General features: G+C 51.2%; 1 protein-coding gene across 1 annotated transcript; it reads left to right on the top strand.

Moving 5' to 3' along the window:
* Window positions 1-1114: 1114 nt before the first annotated feature.
* SCN1B (sodium voltage-gated channel beta subunit 1) lies at window positions 1115-10501 on the top strand. Its single transcript, XM_058823150.1, has 5 exons — window positions 1115-1662; window positions 3896-4062; window positions 4778-5018; window positions 6053-6188; window positions 8785-10501. Exons 1-5 carry the CDS (start codon window positions 1569-1571, stop codon window positions 8849-8851), a joined length of 705 nt encoding a protein of 234 aa, XP_058679133.1. The 5' UTR covers window positions 1115-1568; the 3' UTR covers window positions 8852-10501.
* Window positions 10502-11424: the final 923 nt, after the last annotated feature.

Genomic DNA, 11424 nt, shown 5'->3' with positions numbered 1-11424 from the left:
TGGACATGGGGACACCGGGAGGGACCTGGGGACACCCCTGGGGACACTGAGAGGGAGTTGGGGACACCAGGAGGGACACGGGGACACCCTTGGGGACACTGGGATGGACATGGGGACATTTTGGGGACACTGGGACATTCCTGGGGACACCAGGAGGGACACGGGGATGCCCTTGGGGACATCATTGGGGACACCAGGAGGCACCTGAGGACACCCTTGGGGACACCTTGGGGACAGCCTGGGGATGGCTTTGGGGACACTTTGGGGACGCAGGGACAGCGCGGGGGACACTGAGAGGGACACAGGGACAGCCTGAGGATGGCTTTGGGGACACCCCTGGGGACATGGGGACACCTTGGGGACACTGGGATGGCTTTGGGGACACCCCTGGGGACATGGGGACACTTTGGGGACACTGGGATGGCTTTGGGGACACCCCTGGGGACATGGGGACACTTTGGGGACACTGGGATGGCTTTGGGGACACTTTGGGGACATGGGGACACTTTGGGGACACTGGGATGGCTTTGGGGACACTTTGGGGACATGGGGACACTTTGGGGACACTGGGATGGCTTTGGGGACACTTTGGGGACATGGGGACACCTTGGGGACACTGGGATGGCTTTGGGGACACCCCTGGGGACATGGGGACACTTTGGGGACACTGGGATGGCTTTGGGGACACCCCTGGGGACATGGGGACACTTTGGGGACACTGGGATGGCTTTGGGGACACCCCTGGGGACATGGGGACACTTTGGGGACACTGGGATGGCTTTGGGGACACTTTGGGGACATGGGGACACTTTGGGGACACTGGGATGGCTTTGGGGACGCAGGGACGGCGCGGGGGACGCTGGGATGGCCTTGGGGACACAAGGACACCCCTGAGGACACTGGGACAACCTCGGGGACACCTCGGGGTGGCCTCGGGGACATCGCGACACGCTCGGGGACATGGGGGGGCGGGGCGGGGGCTGTGGCCACGCCCACTTTAATGACGTCAATCCCTCGGTCCCGCCCCCCCCCCGCGGGCGCCGCAGTGCGCCGGGGCCGAGCGGAGCCGAAAAGAGCCGGAAAGAGCCGAAGCGGGGCCGAGCGGCGGCGAAGCGAGAGGCGGAAAGAGCCGAAGGTCGGGGAGCGGAAAAAGCCGAAGCGGAGCCGAAGCGGACCCGCCGGAGGGTCCGGCCATGCCTTGAAGCGGCTCCTCCGACCCGTCCCGGGCTCTTCCTCCTCATCCTCCTCCTCCTCATCCTCCTCCTGCGGCAGGGGGAGGAGCCCATGGGCCGGGCAGGGGGCTGAGGGGGAGCGGAGCCGCTGGATTGGGCCCAAACTGGGCCCAACTGGGCTCAACTGGGCCCGACCGGGCCGGAGAAATCAGAGCCGGGCCGGAAAGAGGCGAAGTTGTCCGGAAAGAGCCGAAGAAAGAGCGGGATAAGCGAAGTGAGGACGGAGCTGCACGGAAAGAACCGAACCGGGCCGGAAAGAACCGAACCGGGCCGGAAGTAAGCGAAGCTGGGCCGGAAGTAAGCGAAGGGAGAGCGGGGAGGGTCGGAAAGAGCCGAATGGAGAACGAAGAGGGTCGGAAAGAGCCGAAGGTGTCCGGAAATTGCCGAAGTGCCGCCATGTTGCTGCCGCTGCTCCTCGGGCTCCTTGAGGGTGAGTTCGGGAGCCCCGAATGTCACCGGGACCCCAAAATGTCCCCAAATGTCCCCAGAATGTCACCTGGGAGCCCCCGAATGTCACCGGGACCCCAAAATGTCCCAAAGGGTCCCCAGATGTCGCCTTGGAGCCCCCAAATGTCACCGGGACCCCAAAATGTCACCAAATGTCCCCAGAATGTCACCTGGGAGGCCCCGAATGTCACCGGGACCCCAAAATGGCACCAAAAATGTCCCCAAAATGTCCCCAAATATCCCCAAAATGTCACCAAATGTCCCCAGAATGTCACCTGGGAGGCCCCGAATGTCACCGGGACCCCAAAATGGCACCAAATGTCCCCAAATATCCCCAAAATGTCAACTGGGACCCCCCAAATCTCAACTGGGACCCCAAAATGTCCCAAAGTGTCGCCAAAAATGTCACCAAATGTCTTAAAATGTCCCAAAATGTCACCTGGACCCCCCCCAAATGTCCCAAAGTGTCCCCAAAATGTCACCTGGGACCCCCAAAATGTCCCCAAATGTACCAAAGTGTCCCCAAAATGTCTTAAAATGTCCCAAAATGTCACCTGGGACCCCAAAATGTCCCAAAGTGTCCCCAAAATGTCACCAAATGTCCCCAAAAATGTCCCCAAATGTCACTAAAATGTCTTGAAATGTCCCAAAATGTCACCTGGGACCCCCAAAATGTCCCCAAAATGTCCCAAAATGTCACCTGGGAACCCAAAATGTCCCCAAATGTCCCAAAGTGTCCCCAAAATGTCTTAAAATGTCCCAAAATGTCACCTGGGACCCCAAAATGTCACCAAATGTCCCCAAAATGTCCTTAAATGTCACCCCAAAATGTCCCCAGATGTCACTTTGGACCCTAAAATGTCACCTGGGACCCCAAAAATGTCCCCAAAATGTCCCCAAAATGTCCCCTGATGTCACCTGGGACCCAAAGTGTCCAAATGAGCCAAATTTGGGACAATTTGGGGGCAAATTTGGGATTTTCGGGCGGAATTTTGACGAATTTTTGGCCAATTTTGGGGGGAATTTGGGGATTTTTTTGGGGAATTCTGAAACCCTTCGTCCCCCAATCCCAAATTTTGGGGTCCCGGGGATGAATTTTGGGGCCGTTTTGGGAGATTTTGGGTCCATTTTAGGCTGGATTTTATTGGAGCCAGTGGTGGTGAAATTTGGGCAAAATTTCTGGGATTTTGAAGGAGATTTTCAGGAAATTTTGGGATTTTTTTGGGGATTTTGGGGTTCCTTGTTCCCCTCGCCATTTTTGGGGTCCTGAGGGTGAATTTTGGGGGTTTTGGGGCCGTTTTGGGCTGGATTTTGGTGCCTTTTGGGGCAAATTTTGATGATTTTTGGATCAAATTTTGGGCAAATTTCAATGGAATATTTTGGGGGTTTTTTTTGGAATTTTTGGGGATTTTTTTGGGAATATTTTAGGAGAATTTGGGAATTCCTTCCTGACCTCCCTTTCTCCCCCTCCCTGAAATTTTGGGGTCCTGGGGGTGGATTTTGGGTCCATTTCGGGTCAATTTTAACCATTTTGGGGTGGATTTTTGACCAAAATTTGGTCAAATTTCAACGGAATTTCACCGATTTTTTGGGGGGAATTTCTGGAAAATTCCAGAATTCCCTCTTGACCCCCCCCCCCCATTTTCTCCCCCTCCCCATTTTTGGGATTTTGGATCTGGATTTTGGGTCCATTTTAGGTCAGTTTAATTGGTTTTGGGGTGGCTTTTAATGTTTTTTTTTGACCAAATTTTTGTCAAATTCCAACCGAATTTTGTGGGAATCTTTTTGGAGTTTCTCCCCTGCCTCCCCTTTCTCCCTCTCCCTCCAATTTTTGGGATCTCGGGGTTGGGTTTCGTGTCCGATTTGGGTCAATTTTCACCGTTTTGGAGCGGATTTTTCCCGTTGTTTGACCAAATTTTGGTCAAATTTTATCGGAATTTTACCGAATTTTTTTGGGGGGGGAATTTCTAGAAAATTCCGGGATTCTCTCCCGACCCCGCCATTTCCTCCCCCTCCCCATTTTTGGGATTTTGGATCTGGATTTTGGGTCCATTTTAGGTCAGTTTGATTGGTTTTGGGGTGGCTTTTAATGGTTTTTTGACCAAATTTCTGTCAAATTTCATCGGAATTTCGCCGGATTTTTTTTGGGGGGGGGGGGGGGGGGGAATTTCTGGAAAATTCCGGAACTCCCCGCCATTTCCTCCCCCTCGCCGCAGCTTCGGGGGCGCTGGGGGGCTGCGTGGAGGTGGCGTCGGGCACCGAGGCCGTGCTGGGGGCGCCGTTCCGGCTGCTCTGCATCGCCTGCAAGCGCCGCAGCGAGACCCCGGCCGAGGCCGAGAGCGAGTGGTTCTTCCGGCCCGAGGGCGCCCCCCACTTCCAGAAGGTCACTGGGAGCACTGGGAGGCACTGGGAGGGGACTGGGACAAACTGGGAGGGACTGGGAGGGACTGGGAATGTGTTGGGAGGGACTGGGACAAACTGGGAGGGACTGGGACAAACTGGGAGGGACTGGGAGGGGATTGGGACAAACTGGGATGGACTGGGATAAACTGGGAGGGACTGGGAGGGGATTGGGACAAACTGGGATGGACTGGGACAAACTGGGAGGGACTGGGAGGACGCTGCAGTTCCCAAAGCCGCCACCGGGGGGGAGCCAAGAGTTCATGGAAAGGGACTGGGAGGGAACGGGGATGAACTGGGAGGGGACTGGGAGGACTGGGATGGACTGGAAGGGGATTGGGACTAACTGGGATATACTGGGATGAACTGGGAGTTACTGGGAGGACGTTGCAGTTCTCAAAGCCACCAGCAGGGGAGATGGGAGTTCATTGAGAGGGACTGGGAGGGGACTGGGACAAACTGGGAGGGATTGGGACAAACTGGGAGGACCCTGGAGAGCCCCTGGGCCATACTGGGAATTACTGGGCTGAACTGGTCTAAACTGGGAGCTGCTGGGAGCGACTCGGCACCACAATTGGGCACAGTCGCAACACCAAACTCAACCACCAGAGGGCGCCACTGAGCCAACACAATTTATAATCCCTTGCCATTGAGCCTTACTGGTTCTTACTGGTTCTTACTGGTTTCTACTGGGGCAGATCCTGCACTACAGCCCCGAGGAGGGCGAGAGGGTGGCCCCGGGGCCGTTCCTCGGGGTGATCTCGTGGAACGGCTCGCGGGGCACGCGGGACCTGCAGGACCTGTCGGTGTGGCTGGCGGAGGTGAAGCACGCGCACGCCGGGCAGTACGTGTGCCGGCTGAAGCGCAACCTGACCTTCGAGGGCTACACCTACAGCCTGGCCAGGAACCAGACCCTGAAGCTGGCCGTGGTGGAGAAAGGTGCTGGGAGGGCGCTGGGATGGACTGGGATGGACTGGGATGGACTGGGGTAAGCTGGGAGTTGGTTGGAAGGGATTGGGAGGGGCTGGGACGGAGCTGGAGGGAGGAAAAATGGAGGTAGGAGGGGCTAAAGGGGAACTGGGATGGACTGGGATGAACTGGGAGGGACTGGGATGAACTGGGATGAACTGGGAGTTGCTGGGAGGACGCTGCAGTTCCCAAAGGCGCCACCAGGCGGAGGCAGTGAGACAGCGGGAGTTCATTGGGGGGACTGGGGGGAACTGGGAGGGACTGGGACAAACTGGGAGGGACTGGGAGGGACTGGGAGGGACTGGGATGGACTGGGAGGGGATTGGGCTGCACCTACAGCCTGGCCAGGAACCAGACCCTGAAGCTGGCCGTGGTGGAGAAGGGGGCTGGGAGGGCACTGGGATATACTGGGATGAACTGGGAGGGGATTGGGATTGACTGGGATGAACTGGGAGGGGACTGGGAGTTGGTTGGAAGGGACTGGGGTGGACTGGGATGGACTGGGATGGGATTGGGATCAACCTAGGATCAAACTGGGAGCGCTGGGATCAAACTGGGAGCGCTGGGATCAAACTGGGAGGGACTGGGAGGATAATGGGATCAAACTGGGAGGGACTGGGAGGGGACTGGGATCAAACTGGGAGGGACTGGGAGCACTGGGATCAAACTGGGAGGGACTGGGAGCGCTGGGATCAAACTGGGAGGGACTGGAAACACAGAGATCAAACTGGGAGCACTGGGAGGGCACTGGGATCAAACTGGGACCCACTGGCAAAGCTCCATGCCCATATAAGGCAGAAAGTGGGCGTGGCTTAGGAAAAAAAAGGGCGTGGCTTAGGGGCCCCCAAATGCACAAATTTGGCCCCAAAACCACACAAAATTTTCCCGGATTTTTTTAGGGATTTTTTTCTGGGGGGGGGGGGGGGGGTGGGATTTTTCGGGGGGGATTTTTTGGGGACATTTCCGGTGATTTCAGGGAATTTTTTGTGCCCCTCCCCACGCAGCGCGGCGGGACCTGGCGTCCATCGTGTCCGAGATCCTGATGTACGTGCTCATCGTGGTGCTGACGCTCTGGCTCGCCGCCGAGATGCTCTACTGCTACCGCAAGGTGGCGGCCGCGGCCCCGCCCCCCGACAGCGCGTGAGTGGGCGGGGCCTCCGCGGGCAGGGCTTAATGTTTGGGGGAAAAAAAATGCAAAAAACTGGGCGGGAAAAGGGCGGAAAATGAGGAAATTGGGGGGGTTAAAATGGCGGTGGGGGGCGTGGCTTAAAGGTTGGGGGTGTGGCTTTGGGAGTGGGTGTGGCCCAAAGGGGCGTGGTTTAGGTTTGGAGTGGTTTGGGTTGGAATTTGGGGGAGAAATGCAAGAAAATTGGGTGAAAATGGGGCGGGAAATGAAGGTTTAAAATGGTGGAGGGGCGTGGCTTAAAGAATGGGGCGTGGCTTTGGGAGTGGGTGTGGCTCAAAGGGGCGTGGTTTAATTTTGGAGTGGTTTGGGTTGGAATTTGGGGGAGAAATGCAAAAAAATTGGGTGAAAATGGGGCGGGAAATGAGGGAATTGGGAGGAAAATGGAAGGTTAAAATGGCGGTGGGGGGTGTGGCTTAAAGGTTGGGGGTGTGGCTTGGGAGTGGGTGTGGCCCAAAGGGGCGTGGTTTAGATTTGGAGTGGTTTGGGTTGGAATTTGGGGGAGAAATGCAAAAAAATTGGGTGAAAATGGGGTGAAAAATGAGGAATATGGGAGGAAAATGGAGGTTTAAAATGGCGGAGGGGCGTGGCTTAAAGAATGGGGGCGTGGCTTGGGAGTGGGTGTGGCCTTGGGGGCGTGGTTTAATTTCAGGGGAAGGAATTGGAAACTCGGGGTTAAAAATGTGAGAATTGGGGCAAAACTGGGGAAATTAGGGAAAAAAAGGGGTTTCAAAATGGCTGAGGGGGCGTGGCTTGAGGTTGTGGGCGTGGCTTCGGGAGTGGGTGTGGTCTAATGGGGCGTGGCCAAATTTTATGGGAGAAATGGGGAAATTTGGGCAAAAATGGGGAAATTTTGGGGTGGGATTTTCGGCATTTTTGGGTGGGATTTTTATTTTTGGTTTTGGGGCATTTTGAGGTGAAATTTTTGGAATTTTTCAAATTTTGTTGCGGAATTTTTTGGGTGGAATTTTTGGGGTAAAATCTTTGAAATTCGGGGCGGATTTTATTTTGAATTTTGGGGGATTTTTGCATGGGGTTTTTGAGGTTTTGGGATGGGATTTTGGAGATTTTGGGGCGGGATTTTGGGGCATTTTGGGGTGGATTTTTCGGGATGAAATTTTTGGGATTTTGGGGCATTTTGGGGTGAAATTTTTGAGGCACTTTGGGGCATTTTGGGGTGGAATTTTTGAGGCACTTTGGGGCATTTTGGTGTGGAATTTTTGGGCTTTTAGGGCATTGTTGGTGTAGAGATTTTAAGATTTTGGAGGCATTTTTGGGGTGGAATTTTGGAGATTTTAGGGTGGATTTTTTTCATTTTGGGGCATTTATGGTTGGGTTTTTGGGGAAGAATTTTGGGGTGGAATTTTTAGGGACTTTTGGGGTAAAATCTTTGAAATTTGGGGTGGATTTTTTTGAATTTTGAGGGATTTTTGCGTGGGATGTTTGAGATTTTGGGATGGAATTTTGGGGCATTTTTGGGTGAAATTATTTTGAATTTTGGGGCATTTTGGGGTAGAATTTGTGGAATTTTGGGGAACTTGGGGGGCATTCTGGGGCAATTTTGGGTTGGATTTTTTAGGGGCATTTTGGGGTGGAATTTTGGGGATTTTGGGGCATTTTTGGGGTGGATTTTTTTCATTTTGGGGCATTTCTGGGTGGGATTTTGGGGTGGATTTTTTGGGGAGATTTTGGAGTTTTTGGGGCAGAATTTTTGGATTTTGGGGCATTTTTGGGATGGGATTTTTGGGAGATTTTTGGGTGGATTTTTTTTTTCCGTTTTAGGGCATTTTTGGGGTGGATTTTTGAGGCATTTTTGGGTGAAATTTTTGGGATTTGGGGTGCAATTTTTTGTTATTTTTGGGGCACTTCGGGGTGGAATTTTTGAGATTTTGGGGCATTTTTGGGGTGGGGATTTTGGGAGTTTGGAGGCGATTTTGGGTTGGATTTTTTTTTTGTTTTGGGGCATTTTTGGGTGGGATTTTTGGGATTTTGGGGAAGAATTTTTGGGTCGAGCTTTTTGCGTTAAAATATTTGGAATTTGGGATGAATTTCCTTGGATTTTGAGGGATTTTTGGGTGGGATTTTTTGGATTTTGGGGTGGAATTTCTGGGGCATTTTTGGGGTGGAATTTTTGGGATTTTGCATTGGATTTTTTGGGGCATTTTTGGGGTGGATATTTTGGTAGTTTGGAGGCATTTTTGGGGTGCAATTTTTAGGATTTTCAGGGGGAATTTTGGGGATTTTGGGCATTTTTGGGGTGGAGATTTTGGGATTTTAGGGTGGAATTTTTAGGATTTTCAAGGGGGGATTTTTTGGGGGGATTTCTCAGTGTTTGAGGAGGAGCTATTTGGGTTTTTGGGTGGGATTTTTTTTTTAATTTTGGGCCGTTTCTGGGTGGAATTTTGGTGGATTTTTTTTTTTAATTTTGGGGCGTTTCTGGGTGGAATTTTGGGTGGATTTTTTTTTTTTTTTTGGTTTTGGACATTTTGGGGCGGGGTTTTTGGATTTCGGGGCCCCTCCCCCACCCCGAATTTCGCCCCTCCCCCCCCTCAGGTCGGAGTACCTGGCCATCACCTCGGAGAGCAAAGAGAACTGCGGCGGCGTCCAGGCGGCCGAGTGACCCCGAGTGACCCCGAGTGACCCCGAGTGACCTCTGACCCCCCCAGGCCCCCCCCCTGCAATAACCCCCCCGGGGGGGACCCCCCGACCCCTCCCCCACCCCTGACCCCGCATGGCCCCTCCCCCACCCAGACCCCAAAATTGGGGGGGAAAAAAAAAAAAAAACAAAAAATTTGGGGGAAAAAAATCCCAAAAATTGGGGGGAAAAGTCCCAAAATTTCGGAGAAAAATTCCCAGAAACTGGGGGGAAAAGTTCCGAAATTTCAGAGAAAAAATCCCAAAAAATTGGGGGAAAAAAAGTCTCAAAATTTCAGAGAAAAAATCCCAAAAATTTGTGGGAAAAAAGTCTCAAAATTTCAGAGAAAAATTCCCAGAAATTGGGGGGAAAAGTCACAAAATTTCAGAAAAAAAAATCCCAAAATTTCGGAGAAAAAAATCCCAAAAATTTGGGGGGGAAAAGTCCCAAAATTTCGGGGAAAAAAAACCCCAAAATTCAGCTGAGAAAAATATAAAAATTTTAAGGAAAAAAAATCTCAAAATTTGGCGGAAAAAAGTCCAAGAATTTGAGGGGAAAAGCCACAAAACTTAAGGGGAAAAGTGTCAGAATTAAGGAAAAGAATCACAAAATTTTGAGGAGAAAAGTGACAAAATCTGGGGGAAAAATCCCAAAAATTTGAGGGTAGAAGTGTCAAAGTTGGGAGACAAAGCCCCAGAAATTTGCAGGGAAAAGTCACAAATTTTGAGGAAAAAAATTCCCAAAATTTGAGGGAAAAAGTTCCCAAAGTTAAGGAAGAATTCTCAAGAATTTAAGGGGAAAAGTCATAAAATTTGAGGGCAAACAAAACCCAGAATTAAGGAAAATGATCCCAAAAATTTGAGCAGAAAAAATTGGAGGAAAAAAATCCTTCAAAATTCAGGGAAAAAAATTCAAAATTTGTTTAAAATAACCCCAAAATTTCGGTCAAATTTCTTCAAAGTTTGGGAGAAAATCCCCCCAAAATTTCACCCCCAAAATCCCAAAATTTTGAGTAAAATCTCCCAAATTCAGCACAAAAAAAATCCCCAAATTTTTGGGAAAATTCCCCAAATTTTGGGGTCAAATTCCCCAAATTTGGGGTCGATCCCCCCCCAGTGTGAGAGGAGTGCGCATGTAAATGAGCTGTATGCAAATGAGCTGTATGCAAATGAGAGATACTTAAAAGAGCAATATGTAAATGAGACAAGAGGACGAGACCTCAACAGCACTTTATGCAAATGAGGGGGGGTGTGGCAATACAAATGAGGGTGATATGCAAATGAGGGATGTGTAAATAGATGTAAATGAGGTGGTATGCAAATGAGATGGAGGTGAGAACTGTAACCGCGGGTTATTTATTATGTAAATGAGCTGTACATAAACAAAGCATTATGCAAATGAGCACTGACACAGCCGCACAAATGCACATCTCACTTAATTGCGATATGCAAATGAACCTGCAAACGAGGCGGGGCATGCAAATGAGCACCGAGCACCGTATGCAAATGAGCACCGCCGCGCAAACACATCGCTGTATGCAAATGAACGCCCGTATGCAAATGAGTGCCATAATTAACGGATTAATTGTGCCAAGCCCCGATATGTAAATGAACATGCAAATGAACATGCAAATGAGCTGGACTGCCGAGCCTCGAGTCCTTGGTGTGGGCGGGTCGCCGGTATGCAAATGAGATTTATGCTAATGAGGGATGCACAAATGGGGATACAATGGGAGGCGGTTTATGCAAAAGAGCTGTATGCAAATGAGGCGGTGACGTCATCGGGGTAGTTTGGGGTTTATGGGAGGTTGATGACGTCATCGGGGGGGAGTCGATGACGTCATCGGTGGAAGTCGATGACGTCATCGGGGTGGGAGGGGAAATTTGGGGCAAAATTCCCAAATTTGGGCATTGATGACGTCACCGGGGGCGGGCGGTCAGGGGGATTTTGGGGTGAAATTCCGGAATTTTGGGGTCCCTGGGATCATTTTGGGGTGAAATTCTGGAATTTTGGGGTCCCTGGGATCATTTTGGGGTGAAATTCCGGAATTTTGGGGTCCCTGGGATCATTTTGGGGTGAAATTCTGGAATTTTGGGGTCCCTGGGATCATTTCGGGGTTCAATCCCCAATTTTTGGTGTTAAAACCCCGAATTTTGGGGTCCATTCCCAAATTTTGGGGTTTCCGGGCTGATTTGGGGATTCAAATCCCCAAATTTTGGGTTTAATTCCGAATTTTTTGGGGTTCGATCCCCAAATTTTGGGTTCCCTTCCAAGATTTGGGGTTCAATTCTCAATTTTGGGGTTCCCGGGCTGAATTTGGGGTTCCATCCCCAAATTTCGGGGTTCAACCCCCAATTTTTGGGGTTCAACCCCCAAATTTCCTCTCCCCTTCTCACATTTTGGGGTTAAAATCCCAAATTTCGGGGTTCAATCCCAAATTTTGGGGTTCAATTCCCAATTTTGGGGTTCCCGAGCTGATTTTGGGCATCAAAATCCCAAATTTCGGGGTTCAAATCCCCAAATTTCAGCGTTAAATCCCCAAATTTCGGGTTCCCTTC

The sequence above is a fragment of the Ammospiza caudacuta genome, chromosome 38 (genome assembly GCF_027887145.1).
Source record: "Ammospiza caudacuta isolate bAmmCau1 chromosome 38, bAmmCau1.pri, whole genome shotgun sequence".
NCBI classification, from domain to species: Eukaryota; Metazoa; Chordata; class Aves; order Passeriformes; family Passerellidae; genus Ammospiza; species Ammospiza caudacuta.
Note: the sequence above shows the minus strand (reverse complement) of the source record. Positions and strands in the feature narration are given on the sequence as shown.